Source organism: Microcaecilia unicolor, chromosome 6 (assembly GCF_901765095.1).
Source record: "Microcaecilia unicolor chromosome 6, aMicUni1.1, whole genome shotgun sequence".
NCBI classification, from domain to species: domain Eukaryota; kingdom Metazoa; phylum Chordata; class Amphibia; order Gymnophiona; family Siphonopidae; genus Microcaecilia; species Microcaecilia unicolor.
This window is the reverse complement of record NC_044036.1, coordinates 93803157-93821598: the sequence shown is the minus strand read 5'-3', so window position 1 is coordinate 93821598 and position 18442 is coordinate 93803157. Positions and strand designations below refer to the sequence as shown.

The 18442-nt window shown below is 44.1% G+C and overlaps 1 protein-coding gene across 4 annotated transcripts in view; it reads right to left on the bottom strand.

The window, feature by feature from the left end:
• Positions 1 to 18442, bottom strand: part of RNASEL (ribonuclease L) — a 50465-nt gene that overhangs the window by 19468 nt on the left and 12555 nt on the right. For all 4 annotated transcript variants that reach the window (XM_030207099.1, XM_030207098.1, XM_030207096.1 and 1 more), the window contains exon 3: positions 14959 to 15053. In XM_030207099.1, coding sequence (XP_030062959.1) covers positions 14959 to 15053 — 95 coding nt within the window. The remainder of the gene's footprint in view (positions 1 to 14958; positions 15054 to 18442) is intronic.

Here is an 18442-nt window from a genome sequence, read left to right as displayed (position 1 = left end):
ATTATGAATTTAATAATAAGGCTAGTAAGCTGTTGGCCTATAAGTTGAAACAACTGTCCTATCGTAACGCTATAGGCTCAGTAAGGGATGAAAAGGGGAAGATCTGTGATCAACTAGCTGATATCCAGAGAGTGTTTTTTACAGTTTTAAGAGCACTTATATAAACCAGAATGCCTCCCCCCCTTGGGAGATTTTCAGTCATTCCTGGAGAGGGTAGATATCCCCAACTTAACGGGGGTGGAGCAGGAACAGTTATCAGCCCCCATCGAGCTCAAGGAAATTTTAGTGACAATTAAAAGCTTACCTAATGGGAAAACTCCAGGTTTAGATGGATATGGCAATCGCTTCTATAAATGTTATAGGTCTTTATTGGCCCCACTACTACTTAAAGTTTTTAATTGGATTTCCACTAACACTACTCCACTGCTATCTTGCAGACTGGCAAATATTACTTTATTACTTAAACCTCATAAGGATCCTCACAGCTGTGGATCATACCGCCCGATATCACTATTAGGGACTGACTATAAGATTTTCACGAAAATCTTAGCCACACGACTGCAAGGGGTACTACCGCGACTGATTCAGGCTGACCAGGCAGGCTTTATTCAAAATAGACAAACTTTTGATAACACTAGACAAGCACTCCATTTATTGGAGAAAGATCAGGGTGAACCTGCGGTTTTCCTGTCATTGGATGCAGAGAAGGTCTTTGATAGGGTGCTTTGGCCCTATCTTTTCATACTCATGGAAAAGCTGCGATTCTCAGGGAAGTTTTTACAGTGGGTTCAGGCACTATATAGACATCCAATGGCGCAACTGAAAATTAATAATACCAATACCGCGCCCTTTGAATTATACCGAGGTACATGACAGGGTTGTGCTCTCTCGCCCCTATTATTTGCTCTATCTATAGAGCCATTGGCCGCCCTTATACGAGAAACCCCAGTGGTGCAGGGGAAATGGGTGGGCCGTCAGGATACTAGAATCATGTTGTTTGCTGATGATGTGCTCCTCACTTTAACTAAGCCTCAGACCTCACTGCCTGTGGTAATGGATATCTTAACGGCATATAGTGAAATCTCTGGCTTTAAAATTAATGTACAGAAATCAGAGCTCATGCCTATCAATGTTCCCTGGAAGTTGCAGCTCTCATTAAAGACAATCTTTCCATTTAAATGGGCCCACAGTTTTATTCAATACCTGGGGGTTAATCTGCCAGCAAAGGTTAGCGACATATTTCGAGAGAACTTTCCCTCTAAATTGAAGGAGTTAATTATGGAGTTGGAAAGATGGGGAGGTCAGAGATTATCATGGGTGGGTAGAATAGCAGCGGTGAAGATGACACTACTGCCTAAATTGCTTTATCTGTTTACTACTACTACTACTACTTAACATTTCTAGAGCGCTACTAGGGTTACGCAGCGCTGTACAATTTAACAAAGAGAGACAGTCCCTGCTCAAAGAGCTTACAATCTAATAGACAAGTGATTAGTATGGAAAACTATTTCATGACTCAACACTGACAAGTACGTGCTTGCTTAAATTAACAATATTACATTAAGTATTTTGCACAGGACCGATCCAGAACAAAACTGTTCATTCAAAGGTATCAGTAAGAGCAGTGGTATTTACTTCCAGTCTTTGAGACCTGCAAATTTTTTTTTTCAGAATCTTCCTAATGAATATATGCATGAGAGAATCTGCAAACCTGTTTGCAGCCCTTGAGGACCATCAGTGAATATCAGTGAGCTAGAGGCTAGTTTCCCAGCCTACAATTAGACATTGTGCTTTTAAGGAAGAGATTAGGCACATGGCAGATGCCAATGTAAATGTGACATAAAAGTACATTACTTTGTAAGCATCTCAAAATTCCTGAACTCAGGAATGGGAGAAAACAGATAAGGAAAAAGAGTTCACACGCTTTTACCAACTTTCTTTTATTTTTTTTTTGAGGCAAGTTGGGACCTGTACACAATCAGTTTTAACACAGGACTACTGACAGCGAGCATTCATACCCATATAAGAAATGAACAGAGATATTAACAAAACGTCCTACATGATCAAGATGCATCAGGTGTAGGCAATACCCAATATAAAACTAGAAACAAGCGAGAAGGCAAGTGTGGATTTTTACAGCTCAAGTTTATTGAACACAGTATAGTACAAGGTTGCTTCAAACACCTCCCCTTGATATACCATTTTCATTTTTTAAGTCACTCAATAGAAAAGTGTTTGCGTTCATCTGGCACAAGAGGCCTCCAAGAGTAAATAGGAATATCTTCTATCAGACCAGAAAGGATGGTGGCATGGGGGTTCCAAACTTTATACTGTATCATAGGGCAGCACTACTTCACACAGTGGCTATATGGCAGAAGGGGCTTTTTAAACCATGGGCATGCATTAGTCAACAGATGTTGGGAGATACCCCCCTCTGGGCAGTTCCCTGGCTCCCCTTGTCAACTTTACGGGGGCTCCTTCCCCGGATAGCAGGGCAGATGGGTGCGGTGTTCCCTGATCGGAGGTACCATTTAACAACTCCTATCATGTATGCAATGGGATTCCCCCTAGGAAAAACTGACTTGACCTATCACAGGTGGACAGTAGCATCCCTCCGGGAATTGGGTCAGATCTGGGAAGAGGGAGAATATTGCATTTGATGCATTGAAAGAGGAATATGGTCTGTTAAACAGAGATAGTTTTTGGTATCTACAAATTAAAGATTTTATTCAGCGTAGAGCTAAGATAGATTTAATGTTGGCAGAAACTGAGCTGGAAAGTGCTATGCGTTCTGGTACTGGCAGGGGAGGAATCTCTAGGATATACCCTGCCTTGCTTCACAGAACCCAGCCTCTGCTAACGTGTCAAAATAAATGGGAATCAATGCTATCTCTTAGTTATTACCCCACAAAATGGACAAAGACATTTAAGTACTTGTTGAGACTTTCTGTGGCAACCCCCTTGGTGGAAAATGGCTACAAGATGTTATACCAATGGTACTTTATGCCATACAAGCTGTCTCGAATATTTGGGTCAGGGTCAGCAGCATGCTGGTGCCAATGTGGGGAAACTGGTACTTTCTGGCATATCTGGTGGTCCTGCCCTACTATTCAAGGTTTCTGGTCAGACTTTCACTCCCAACTGTTGAAGGGGTTTCCAGGGCTTCCAAACCCGGCGCCCGGCGCTTGCCTCCTGAATGTACAGCCACCGGGCATCAAGAATCCCACGTCTACACAGCAGCCCGGATAGTGATTGCGAAATACTGGATGCAGCACCTTCAGTTACACAAGTCTTCAACAAGGTAGACTATTGCTGTCTTATGGCAAAGCTCACTGCTAAAAAGCGGGGTCACATTGTTCAATTCACAAAAATGTGGGCTCCTTATATGAAATGGCGAGACATATCAGTTTGAATGTATAGGGTTGGCAGAATGATGGGTTTAGTTGGAGTCACTATATCTGAATTTAATGTTGGGTTTGGTTATGCAAGTAAGGGTAGGGTAGAGGGAAGGTTTTCAACGGGAGGGAGGACTTTGGGTGTGTTAATATGACAATATGTAATGGATATGAAGAATGGTGTGGTTTTCTTTTTTTGAATCCACTAAAACACTATGATCGTGGAGTGGAGTTACAGAAACATCAACCAAATACTCAAAGATCCACTTATTCACAAATGACTTAGTTTGAAGGAAAAAGGCCTCACAGAGCTCCAAGACCAGATGTGATCTTACGGAGCTTAAACAGACCTATAAGGTCTTCTCTTCATCATAGGCCAAAAAACCTTCTAATGCCACAGATACAAACTTCTTACAGTATCTGTGGTCAAAAAATATATGAAGCGACTTGCATACTTTAATATTTAACATGCAGGTGTAAATCACTTCTATGCGATATCCACTGTACACTATTGCACTTATCTTTTTAGAAGTGGTGTATAATGGAAGTTGCTCGTTCTGGTGTTGCGCTGTGTAGTCCTTCACTTCCCGCTCCGAGCTGACAGTGGCCAGCGTTTCGCTGCTTCTTCAGGGTCTCGGGCCGAAAATGGGACACTCGCACAGCTCTCCAGGGCCTTTGAAGAGAAATTCGTATACACGTCTGCGCTATATAAAGATATCTGTATGTGGGTAAGGTATATTGATGATATTTTCCTATTGTGGACTGGAAATGACCAGGGGCTGAATCAGTTTGTATCAACATTGAATAGTTGCCATCCACGTATCCGGTTTACGCTACACTGGCACAAGTATGAAATATCATATCTGGATGTACTGATCAAAAACATAGGCGTCTATTTCGCTACTACTGTATTTCACAAAACTATAGATAGAAATACTTTCCTCAACTATGAGAGCTGCCATCCATTAGCCCTGAAGAACAGCTTACCATTTTCGCAGTTCTTGAGGCATCACCGGATCTGTTCCAGTGACCAAGAATTCAAAAGCCAATCTACAATTCTATCTAATAAATTGTTGGCCCGAGGGTACCCTAGACCAGTGGTATGCAAGGCTTATTGCCGAACACGATGTAATCACCGTGACCTTTTATTGATGCCTAAACCATTGAGCACAGTGGTTGATGACCTGATGCTTGCATATGTGATGCAATTTAACCTGGTCTCGCCACGAGTGACGTCGATTCTGAGGAAGCACTGTTCTTTAATACAGACCTTCCCACAGTTTAAAGATGCGCAGATACGGTTCTCATTCAGCAAAAGTAGAAATCTGAAGGAGATGTTAAGCCCTGCGATGTTACCGAAGCTCACTCATGTGTCCGGTGAGATGAGGAGATCTGCTGGCCACACTAAATGCAGTAACTGTACTTTTTGCCCTATAATGAAAGAGGCATCTGTTTTTGTTAATCCTGCTGACCATAAGAGTTATGTACTCCATGCAAACACTACATGTAAATCTAGTTCCGTCATTTATTGCCTAAGATGTCCCTGAGACAAAATCTATGTGGGTCAGACATCAAGAATCTTGGCTACACGTTTGACGGAACATAAGAGTTCAATAAACTTTCAGAAGATAGGACTGCCGTTGGTAGCGCATTGCATCCAGCACTCTCACACTTTTGAAGAACTCAGATGTATAGTCTTGCAGGATCTGTTTTTGTCCCTGCGAGGGGGGTGACCATCGGAGAATGCTGTTGCAACAGGAGCAAAGGAGGATTTTTAGATTGCATTCATTAGAACCTGCTGGTTTGAATTCCTGGGTCGAATGGTGTCATTGTTTCTGAGCATCTGATTGGTGGCCGATCCATTGGCGTCTTACGTCATAACGGCTATAGTATACTGCAGAATCGCAGTCCCTTGGAAAAGATGCCCTGGAGAGATGTGCGAGTGTCCCATTTTCGGCCTGAGACCATGAAGAAGCAGCGAAACACTGGCCACCGTCAGCTCAGAGCGGGAAGTGAAGGACTACACAGCGCAACACCAGAATGAGCAACTTCAATTATACACCACTTCTAAAAAGATAAGTGCAATAGTGTATAGTGGATATCGCATAGAAGTGATTTACACCTGCATGTTAAATATTAAAGTATGCAAGTCGCTTCATATATTTTTTGACCACAGATACTGTAAGAAGTTTGTATCTGTGGCATTAGAAGGTTTTTTGGCCTATGATGAAGAGAAGACCTTATAGGTCTGTTTAAGCTCCGTAAGATCACATCTGGTCTTGGAGCTCTTTGAGGCCTTTTTCCTTCAAACTAAGTCATTTGTGAATAAGTGGATCTTTGAGTTTTCTTTTTTTGTACATATAACTTTAATCTTTGAAAATAAAAGAGTATTAAAAAAAAAAAAGAAAGGAAGACAGCGGTGGGGGGTGGAGAGAAAAGACAGTCACTCCCCCTACCCCTGAAAATACTCTGTGCCTTTTCTCTGGCCTGGCCAACAGTTCTAGTATCCCAAGAGAGAAAATGTGGTATGATTTGTGCAATGTGTTTATCATGAGCTATAAATATATCTGAATAGCAAAGGACAACAGTATCCTGCAGTCACGCCAACAGGAGAATATATGTGCCTCCTTCATCAATCTGCATGCAGGGATACCTATACAAATCAACCTATGCATCCAGCTTCTTCTATATAAGCACACAACTATGGAACGCATTACCAAACGCCGTGAAAACAATGCATGATCCATCAAACTTCCGGAAATCATTAAAAACTAACTTGTTCAAAATGAACAACTTAAATGCCTGAACCCTGCAACACAACAAAACTAATACTCGAACTGGACATAACTTAACTCTTCCTCCTTGATTCCCTAATGTGTCTGTCACACATGATCTTTACCATAATATCACTCTGTATTTGTCTTACTGGAATTGGCGATCACCATCACAGTTCTCTGTAAGCCACATTGAGCCTGCAAATAGGTGGGAAAATGTGGGATACAAATGCAACAAATAAATATGAAGCAAAGACAATGACACAGCATTCCCATGGATGACTGCTGTCCCTGCTCAAGTCCAGCAGTCAGGTCACTTCCATCTAAGACACAGTTCCTAACCTTCCCAGTCTCCCCATTCCCCTCCATGTCTCGGCACAACCCAACACCAGTCCAGAGCTCGCATAGGGTTGACAGCAGAAAGAGCACCCATGTTTGGCGCGCTGTCCAATGAGCTTTGGGGAGGAATAGGGAATTGGCCCATCTGAATGCATTTGCATGCTCATTGCATTGGGAGCCGGAGAGCTTATTGGTTCACGCGCTTGCTGGCTCTCAGCATTTGGCTGTAGCCAATGCGGGCACTAGTCTGGCACTAATGACCTCTAGCGCCTGCATTTCCTTCTGAGCTTCAGGGCTTATGCTTGATCCAGTCAGAGGTCGGCTGGTGAATGTCATTGACTGGAGGCCAATGTTCCCTCTAAACGGAGTACATGCGTGATTGCTCATACATTTTAGGAGTGTTGCTCACAAGAATGTTTTTTGGGCTATATACAGAAATGCATTGCTAATACTGGCGCTCAAAAATTGTTATTTTTAAAAACTTGTTCCTCATACGAGGACTTTTGCTTATACCTAAGGACTAATTTTTGTTATTTCTCCCTTTCCTGTGACGCTAACAGGGCCCATCCCTAGCACCTTTAATAAAGTATTTATATTTTGCTGACCTTCACCGCTGTATGGCTCCAATTTATCCTGGCTCCAGGGCCTGCCCTTGCTCATGTTACCACAGACCTTTAATGTGAGCAAGTGCAAAGTGATGCATGAAGGGAAGAGGAACCCAAACCATGGCTACATGATGCAAGGTTCCATATTAGGAGTCACCGTATAGGAAAAAGATTTAGGTGTCATCACTGATGATATGTTGAAACCCTCTGCTCAGTGTGCAGTGGCGGCTAAGAAAGCAAGTAGGATGTTAGGAACTATCAGAAAAGGAATGGAAAACTAAAATGACAATGTTATAATACCTTCATATCGCTCCATGTGGTGATTGCACAGCTGAGAAGAGATAAGACAGAAGTCTATAAAATACTGAGTGGAGTGGAACAAGTAGACATGAATCATTTGTTTACTCTTTCCAACAATACAAGCACTAGGGGGCACGCAATGAAGCTACTAAGCAGTAAATTTAAAACAAATCTGAGAAAATATTTCATCATTCAATGTTTAATGAACTCTGGAATTCCCTGTCAGAGAATGTGATAAAAGCAGTTAGCTTAGCAAGGTTTAAAAAAAAGGTTTAGATAATTTCCTAACAGAAAAGTCCATAAACCATTATTAAGATGGACTTTGAAAAATCCACTGTTTATTTCTAGGATAAGTAACATAAAATCTGTTTCATTCTTTTGGGATTCTGCCAGGGACTTGGACCTGGACTGACTACTGTTAGGAACAATATACTGGGCTTGATGGACCTTCGGTTTGTCCAGGTATGGCAGTACTTATGTTCTTATGCTCCAAGTTAGATTGTAAATGTTTAAACCTATCTCAGTTTAAATCCTTAACCTAATATAATTTTGCATATTCAGGTTAGTATGATGTGTTGTTGTTCAAAAAGTGTTTCTGCTTCCTGTGGAATTTAAAATGTAGTATGGTATCCATAGAAACTTTTATTGGAGCAAGCTTGACAGACCATTGCAAATTATGATTATCTGTTTTAGTACGTGAAGGCACAGTGTACCACCTCAAAGCAGGTTGTTGAAACTTTATGCTTCTACTGAAATACAGTCGTAACCTTGGTCTCACTCCAAATAGTCCAAAGTGTTGACTAAGCTCTTCTGAGTAGGCATGCTGACCGGGGTTTACAAAAATACAAGTAAAGTGGTAATAGTGCACAGGCCAGGGCCAGGTTCAACCTGGTAAACTGGAGGGTAGTTCCCTCTCGTTAAATAGCATCCAATGAGAGTCCACACAGTCTGAGGGTAGCTTTGCAAATATTTTTTTTTTACTGGAACAAACTTAATAACTATTTACATTTCTCCACTCCCATCGGACAATTCCTTCAGTAAAATGAACTCACAAACAGTCCTCCCTAGTCCCGGACTAGGTGACCAGTATGTTAGTTCAAGTCTTGTTCTCAGAGCCCCCTGTTATCTTTCCCATCCAGAGCTCTCTCTCTCAGGCTATCCCAGGCAGGCAGCTGACCTTACATACTCCAGCAAGGCTTCCCTTCCCTTGCTCCAGCTCCTCCAGGAGGTCAATCCTTCATCTTTTTCTCCCTGGAGAGTCATATTTGCACAGCTCGAGCCCCCCCCTCCCCCCCGGACTGCCTCCTTATCACCCTGTATCCCTCCTGCTCTGTGGCAGAGGAGTTTCCCTTTCTTCCCAAAATCACAATTAGCATGGCCCAGGACCACCCCCTCCTTGATCCTCTGGGTCCCCACAGGGGAATGGATAACTGAGAACCCCGATCCTTCCTGTGTACTCCCTTTTATGTTCCCTCTCCCCACCTCCTTGGGCGGAACATTCAAATTCTCCCCCTGGTGGGTTCCTCCTGCCCACCAGACCATAGTGACACCCCAGCTTTATCCTCTGATGCAGGCAGTTTGCCAAACTGTGGCTGCATCAGTTTCCTTCGACTACTTGCTCCAATAAAACTTTCTGTGGTTGCCATACTGCCTATCTTGTGTTGTGAGTGCTGGCTCTCCTATCAGTGTACCTTGGTAGAATTTTGCCTTTTTTTATTGTTTCTGCTACAAGGCGACAATGGTGCTTGGCCACCCTAGCCATTATACCAGATGGAACAGATAAATAGTTAACTCCTCAGCACTTCTCTGAACCTGTGCCCTGATTATCTGTACCAGAGAACTGTTACTAGAGATCAGGAGAGAGAAATTATGTATCTGTAGAGTACAAGAGAGTAGTGCGGAGCCACTGTTTCTGGACAAGGAGAGGATACCACAGATAATCCTTGGATTTGGACAAGGAGGGCCAGGCAGCCAAACGAAACTGCATGTGTTACCACATCTGCGCTCAGTCCAGCTCTGAAAGGTATTCAATAGAAAAGTGTGAAAGAGGAGTATCCTGGAGACTGAAATATTTTGCCGTCTGCCTTTAGAATTGTTGTGAATCTGTCCTTGCTGCTAGAAGACTTTTAGTAAACTTTTGGTTCAGAACCCCATTTCTGGCCTGGACTGAGTAATTAAGTGCTGATGAAGAGTGGAGCATATGGACTAATTTGTCAGAGGCCTCCTAGTTAAACTGGCCCCAAGCTGGATCCAAAATGTACTCTGCAAGTCACTTTTACCTCCCTGAAGCTGTGGCCCCAGTCAGCTAAGCAGCATATAATAACTATGTGAGGAACACACTGACCCAGGGTTACATCAAAATAAACTGTTTAGATAAGAACACAAAACATTTCTACACGGAACTGGGGAAGAGCATTAGTACAGTGAAAAACACCATCAACTAAAGCTGAAACAGAAACATTCTGGAGAAACTTGTATGAGGACCTTATGGAGTACAAACAATAAGCAGAATGGCTACCCTGAATTTGGGGAGAATTTGGAAAAATCAAACATCAAAGTTATGAATTGCCTGAAATAACAACAAAAGAGTTGGAAAGCAGGTTAAAAAGAGACCCAAACGGGAAGAACCCTGGCCCAGATGGAGAGACCAATTTTTGGCTTAAACAGTTAGCATCACTCCACCAAGACCTAGCAGACTGCAAAAATCAATCAGTCAAGCAGCCAGACTTAACACCAGAGTAGCTAATAACAGGAAGAACACTTAGCAGGGAAGCAGTGTTAGGGTTCTAGATCGTGTTATTTGCCTCTTCATGCATGTAAAAGGGCACTAACATGACTCAAATTACTGTAATGCAGTGATTACTATGTCACCGTGGTCTACATAGTAAGGACACTTGCAGTGAATACCACAAGTCTCTTTCAGCTGGAAAAATAACCCCAGCAAAAAGCTGGAGTTATTTTACCATCTTGGGCGCATCAGGCCTAAGGCTCCTGGGCCATATCTGTTCCCCCCTCCTAATCAGCACCCACACTTCCCCCGCATCAGCACTCACACAAGACCCAAACCCTTATCAGCACCTGTACCCCCCCTCCCCGCACAAGACTCTATCCCCCTGATCTGAAGCCCCCTCAAGATGCTCAGAAGCCCTACCCCTTCTCCTAAAATGGCACCTCTAGTGATAGTATCATGGTACTTATAGGGAAACATGACCCCCTAGTGGTAGTATCATGAGACTATCGCTAGGGGGTGCCATTTGGTAGATGGTGCCAGTAAAAGCAGGACAGACTGGGGATCACTGCTTCCTGGGGACATCTTAGCCCTCCAGAGACTAATAAAGATAGGTCCACAAGGGTCAGGGAGGGGATTCATTTGGTGGGTGGGGCTTTTGAGCACAGGAATGGAGCTTCAGAGACTTCTGATTGGAGGTTGGGGTCATGTGTGGTGGGTGCAGGTGCTGATAGAGACGTTAGGGTCTTACTGATGGAGGGTTGAGGTTTATGCACGTGAGATGCGAGTGGCGAGGTCGGGTTCTTGTCTAGGTGGTGTGGGTACTGATGGTGGCGTCGCGATCTTGTACAGGGGGTGCAGGTGCTGAAAGGAGGTCAGGGTCTTGTGTGGGTGCTGATGGGGGAGGTTTGGGCCTTGTGTAGTGGGGTACGAGTGCTGATGAGATGATGTTTCATCAAAGGTTTTTTGAGACATCACTCTTCGGTAATTTATTATATTTTCACTGCATAGGAAGCTTGCATAGCTCTTCTTTTAGAATCATGGACTCCTGATGCAAGCGTTAATGCCGAAACACAGCTCGTGTCAAGTCCAGATGCATTACACCTTCCAAGATTCATGTGTTTTACTATAATAAAGGACATTTCTGTACCAGATCATCCTTTCTTGTTTGTTTGGCCATTCCCACTGTTTGTTTCCTGGTTATTCAGCAAGATAGCCATGTATCTCTGATCTGCTGAATATCATGGCTGTAATATATCTTATCCAGATATCTTAGACCTGCTATATCTGTGGCCAAGATTTGATAAAGTTGGATGCCTAGCAGGGCTTTTCAGTAAACTCTCACCCTGGACAACTCCTCTTTAGGGAAAGGGAATGGGACTTGATATACCGCCTTTCTGTGTAGTTTACATGGAGGGGCATAATTGAACAAAAACGTCTATCTCCATGGGCGTTTATCTCCGAGAAAGGGTCCGTGAAGGGGCGGACCGAACCGTATTTTTGAAAAAAATAGACGTCCATGTTTTATTCAACAATTTGTGAGCTGGGCGTTTTTGTTTTTCAGTGATAATGGAAAATGAAAGCGCCCAGCTCCAAAACGAATAAATCCAAGGCATTTGTTCGTGGGAGGGGCCAGGAGTCGTAGTGCACTGGTCCCCCTCACATGCCAGGACACCAACCAGGCACCCTAGGGGGCACTTTTACAAAAACAAAAAAAAGGTAAAAGAGCTCCCAGGTGTAAAGCACCCTTCCCTTGGGTGTTGAGCCCCCCAAATCCCCCTCAAAACCCACCGCCCACAAGTCTACACCATTACTATAGCCCTAAGGGGTGAAGGGGGGCACCTACATGTGGGTACAGTGGGTTTGAGGGGCAGTTTGGAGGGCTCCCATTTACCAGCACAAGTGTAACAGGTGGGGGGGGGGGATGGGCCTGGGTCTACCTGCCTGAAGTCCACTGCACCCCCTAATAACTGCTCCAGTGACCTGCATACTGCTGCCAGGGAGGTGGGTATGACATTTGAGGGTGAACATAAAAAGTTGTGAAACGGCATATTTTTGTGGTGGGAGGGGGTTTGTGACCACTGGGGGAGTCAGGGGAGGTCATCCCCGACTCCCTCCAGTGGTCATCTGGTCATTTAGGGCACTTTTTGGGGCCCTATTCGTGGAAAAACAGGGTCCAGGAAAAGTGTCCTAAATTCTCGCTAAAAACGCATATTTTTTTTCCATTATCGGCGAAAGGCACCTATCTCTGATCGGCCGATAACCACGCCCCAGTTCCGCCTTCACCACGCCCCCATCCGCAATGGAGTGCAGTTGAAAACGTCCAAATTCGGCTTTCGATTATACCGCTTTATTCGTTTTTGTGAGATAAACGTCTATCTCCCGATTTTGGTCACAATATAGGCGTTTTACTATTTTGATTATAAGCTGGATAGTATATACAGGTACTTATTTGTACCTGGGGCAATGGAGGGTTAAGGACTTGCCCAGAGTCACAAGGAGCTGCAGTGGGAATTGAACCCAGTTCCCCAGAATCTAAGCCCGCTGCACTAACCACTACACTACTCCTGTCTGAATAAATTTTGTATAATACAACACATGAGAAATCTCACTATTTCAAATTCAAACAATCTGGGGTTTTTTTCAGGGCCATCAAAAGGTGGGTACTTTCAAACATTTGACTTTTATTTCATACCATATGTGTGTATTTCCTCACCATTTATCCTCATCTGTCCTTATTTTTGTTGTTTCTTAAAAAATAACTCTCTTATTTCTTATCTTCATAATATCTTATTTGTTATTTCATTATAATCTTCATCAATCCATTAGTAGAAAAGATAAAGTAGTACTTATCTCAAACTTTTCTTTTCTTTTTACTACTTTGAGGCATCCACCTTCACAGAAACCCATCCGACATAGAGGGGCATAATCGAACGCCAGCGATCTATTTTGGCGGCGGCGCAATAGCTGGCCGGAACCGTATTATCGAAAAAGATGGCCAGCCATCTTTTTTTTCAATAATACGGTTTAGCCCAGCCAAATGCCAGAGTTCGCCGGGTTTCAGATCGCCAGTTTTGTTTTTCAGCGATAATGGAAAAAAATGCCGGCCATCTCAAACCAGGCGAAATCCAAGGCATTTGGTCGTGGGAGGAGCCAGCATTTGTAGTGCACTGGTCCCCCTGACATGCCAGGACACTAACCGGGCACCCTAGGGGGCACTTCTAAAAATGTTTTAAAAATACACAAATAGCTCCCAGGTGCATAGCTCTCTTCCCTTGGGTGCTGAGCCCCCCAAATCCCCCCAAACCCACTCCCTAAATCTCTACACCACTACCATAGTCCTTATGGGTGAAGGGGGCACCTACATGTGGGTACAGTGGGGTTTGGAGGGGTTGGAGGGCTCAACACTTAGCACCACAAATGTAACAGGTAGGGGGGGGATGGACCTGGGTCTGCCTGCCTGAAGTGCACTGCACCCATTAACAACTGCTCCAGGGACTTGCATACTGCTGTCAGGGAGCTGGGTATGACATTTGAGACTGGCATTTTTTTAGCGTGGGAGGGGGTTGGTGACCACTGGGGGAGTATGGGGAGGTCATCCCCCATTCCGGTGGTCATCCCCCATTCCGGTGGTCATCTGGTGAGTTGGGGCACCTTTTTTAGGCTTGGTCGTGAAAATAAAAGGACCAAGTAAACCCGGCGAAATACTGATGAACACCGCTTTTTTTTCCATTATCCGCGAAAGCCGGCCATCTGGTAGCCACGCCCATGTCCCGCCTTCGCTTCGCCACCAACACACCCCCTTGAACTTTCACCGGCGCGGTGACGGGAAAGCGGCGATGCTGTCAAAAATGCCGCTTTCGATTATACCAATTTCGCCGCTTTTGCGAGATTGCCGGCCATCTCCCGATTTATGTCGGAAGATGGCCGGCGATCACTTTCGAAAATAAGCCTGAGTGTGCTATGTTTAGCTATTACTGCTGCATCACAGATAATCAGTTTCTTCTCATAAAGATTTTTCAGCACATCTCATAGTAACAAGCCAGTCCTCAAAATTTAGGCCAGACATAAACTAGACCAGCCAAAACTTTGGCTGGCCCAGAAATTGATTATTCCAATATCCATTGGCCATCTTAGAAATGTCAAAAGAAAGGTCTTAGCTGGTAACATCTAAACACTGTTCCCTCTAAGCTGAGTGGGAGTCCTCCATCTACAGTCTTGCCAGAGGGAGCTGCTCTTTCACTATCACATTTTCAATAGTGACGGGCAGGCAAGATCTATAGAACTCCAGGGAATCTGCTTTTCCCTAGCGATTGAAAACACAATATTGAAGCACCATCCATACTGACAGCAATGCACTTGGAGCAATCCTGCTCTGCTTAGAGGAAACGATGCTCCTAAAGTTATCAAATAAATCATTTTGAATATAGCCCCATGAATTATTTTTACTTAAAGCTGATAGTTGAGTACTTTTTTCAGTAGAAAGACCATGAAAGATCTTTTGACTAATACTCTCTAGCTTGTCTGAACTTTGACAGTACGTACTGTATTCCTTCTCAATACGATTTGTTCAAAGGCTGTGTGATACACATTTTATTGTGTTTGTTGTAGATTTTGATAACACTTGAACTTCTGATGGCATAATTAGGCAGAAAATATGTGGAAAAAAATGTGTATTTCCTTTTTCTGAAATTGTTGGATTTGAATCTTAATCACACAACAGAGAATCTGACTAATGTCTTTTCAGACATTTGTATCTTTTAAGTAGATATTGGCATAATAATAATAATAAAAGGATTGATTGTAACCAGATGCACCTTCATGTCACTCTTGATCAACCCTTCCTTGTCTTCAGAATCTTCCAACTTCAGACTCCCGCTGAAATCTGCCAGGTAAGCTTTACCCTCATGATCTGGAAAGAGAATGCAACAATATGAGTGTGAGCAGATGAATGACTCACTTAGATAGGTAAGTAATCAATGTAAGCCATGGTACAGGTGTGTCTTGTGCGAGTAAGCATTGTGTGACAAGCTGCAAGTGCCTGTTGAAATTTTAATTGGAACAAGTCCATCAGATATTCATATGCTACTCACAAAGAAAAGAAAGGTAGCACACACCTTAGAATTACAGTATTTGTGAGTGTTTGGGGAAACTGGGGGAGCGACTTCTGAGATGTTCATTTGCAGGCAAAATTCTTTGAAGACAAGGTCTCACAGCTATGAACGTCTTTTGCAACATCTATACTGTCAGCTTCTGCTGTTCAGTCTTTGCCGACATCAACAATCCAGGCCACCGCCGCATCTACATCCTCTAACAAATTGTCTTCTTTCAGCCTATCATCCCAGCCAGAGCTTGGTAGGCTTGTTCAATCTATGAAGCCCACTACAGCACAACACAACCCTCTCCCTTCTAGTCTGGTCAAGCGCTTCTTACCAACATTTCTCCATTACTGTCATGACTCTTGGAGCTTGGTAATTAGAAGCCCAAATATCATGGAGCATAACCCTGGCGCAGCAATCACCTGAAGTCTCTATTATTTTATAAAGTCTCTTTTATTGAATAAATCACAGATAATTTACTCACAGATAGATGTTCAGGATACAGAGACTTCTTAATCTGGAGGCTGTGGGAGGTGGAGATCTGAAGAGAGGTAGTTGTATTGCAAGGGGAGGAGAAGGTAGTTGAACAGGTAGAAATAGTCCAAAGCTGGGTGACTGCAATGTGCAATATCTCATTTGGAAGAAGATATTTACAGGGTAAAAAATCCAGGTTCGTTACAGGGAGTGCGAGGGCTTAGACGTTACAGGGATTTTCAGCAGGACAGCTGTCTGGAGTGAGATGGTGTTGGCTCCATGTCCCTGGCTATAATGGAGGAAGAAGCCCCACGTGGCTGAAAGGACAAAGAAGTGGTGGGGCTTCACACAGGGAGGAGCAGATAGAGACCAATGGGGGACAGAGCCTGCTATCGGATAGCAAGGGGTAGTCCTAGAGATAGGAGGGAAAGGTCATACCTGGCTGACCTCTGATAGTAAGACTGAACAGGAAGACAAAAGAGCCAAGCTTGGCAGAGGGAGAGGGAGAGAGAGAAGGTCTGAGCAGCCTCACAACCAGTGATAGCAGTTCTTACACAGCCAAACAAGTGTGGTTGCACTGCCTGTGAACTACATTACCCACAGTGCATTGCTCATGTATTTTTCCAGTGGGGAAACTGCAGCAATGATAGTCCTTGGGGCTGAGAATAACAGTAAAGGCATTACACACATTTTAGGATCACGTTATAAACTAGTGCGAGGCTGTCGGAGGACAGAACAATTACATTTACTCCATAGTTTCCCTCAGCCTTAGTATGGGAACAGTACCGGATGGATGGAAAACTGCTTACGTCTGCCCCAAAATAAAAGACTGCACCCATTCCCCCATGGATCCAGCCAATTATTATCCCATCGCTAACCTCCCATTCTTGGCCAAACTCACTGAGATGATAGCACATCAACAAACCACAGAGCTTGTTTCCCAAAACCGGATGCTACATCCCCACCAAACTGGCTTCCGTCCTCACCACAACACCAAAACTACTGTTCTTGGTCTAGTAACCTACATCCTTTCCCATCTTGATAAGTTTCATTCAGTTCTCCTCCTTTCACTCGATCTTTCAGCAGCGTTCGACTTTGTAGATCACTCCCTCTTACTGCGTTGCCTCCACCAGGCAGGGCTCCGTGACACAGCCTATGCCTGGTTCAGCTCCTACTTAGCCCAACACTCTTACATTGTACAGTCTTCTCACTCTAAATCAGCCCCATTTTGCCACAGCTTTGGCGTACCACAAGGCTCTATTCTATCTCCCTTACTCTTCAATATTTTCCTAGCACCCTTTTTGACTCTAACACACTCCCTTGGGTTCACCACCTTTGTCTATGCTGATGACATCCAACTCCTGTATCCTCTTAATCCTCGGAATTTACATGAAATTTCACTCCTTAATTCCAAGCTCATTCAGATTACTGACTGGTTTCTAGAAAATAAACTGGTTGTTATGATTCTACTGAGACAGGCAGAGGAATGACTGGGACTCGCTTCTGATTGGCCTGTCAAGGATTGAGCTAACGTCTGAGGCAGCAGATGTCAGACCTTATTTAAACTTACCTCTCCCTACAGTGAACGCTCTAGTGTTAATTCCTTTCAGCTGAGCTCTGGTTCTTTTACTTGGTCTATGCTCGTGGCACAATGTGTATTATGAGGAGTTTGCTTGCTCTCCTTTTTGTTTGTGGTCACTGTGTGTGTGTACTGGTTGTAACCAGCGTTTCCTTGATTGCTTCTCTGCAGTGCAGCTGGGTCTGTCCTCTGCCTCGTTTCTCCCTGCCTGACTGTGGTGTTGTTCTGTCCGTGGTAAGATCGTTCCTGCTTTGTTTGTTTAGTTTCCCTTTACTCAGTGTTAACCCTTTATGTGCAAAGCTTGGTATTTGCCTTCTGTGAGTCCTGCCTATGTTAGGCAGCCTTTCTGTAAGCTCGTTCCTGCTTTGTTTGTTAGTTTCCCTGTACTCAGTATTAACCCTTTATGTGCAGTGCTTGGTATTTGCCTTCTGTGAGCCATGCCTCTTTTAGGCAGCCTTTCCCTGGTGTCTGCTTTATCCCTTTCTTTACTCTTGTGAGCCCTGCTTCTTTCCTGTCCTTATATTTGAAAGCAGCCTTACCTTCAGTCTGTTTTTCCCTGTTCAGCCATTTCTGTGAAGCTTCGTTCTTTTAGGTTTTGAGTCTACAGTGTCCCATTCTGACCCTGGCTTTCCCTTTTCCCTGAGCTTTGCCCTCCGCTACCTGAGTTACTGTGTAGCCTTTGTTTGTATTCTCTCACTCTGGTCGTAGTCTATATCCACCAGTTTTGTCTATCACCCTTCCCTTTGTGTCACTGCCTGGTGCTGTGTGTGCTGCTTGAGCTCCAGTCCCTTCGGAGACCCCTCGTTGGTTCTTTTTCCCTTCCCTAGTGTATGATTCGGTTCCAGTTTGGCCTTGCGGCCCGTAAGCTTGGACTCTGTACGAGTGGGTTCCGGATCGGCCTTGCAGCCCACCTGAGTGATCTATTCCCCTTTTCTGATGGTGCTTGTTGATTGTCCTGAGTGTGCGTGGCTCTGTAGCACCTGTTTGGTCTACCCTAGGCCTTGGCCAAGGTCCTTCCTAAGCCTCGGCCTAGGCACAAGGGCTCACGATCAGATTAACACTGGTCCTTTAATCCTAAGAAGTCTAAACTCTTTCATGGACATGAGAATGCTCTTCTGGCCTCGCCTATACTCCTTTCCGATACCCCGA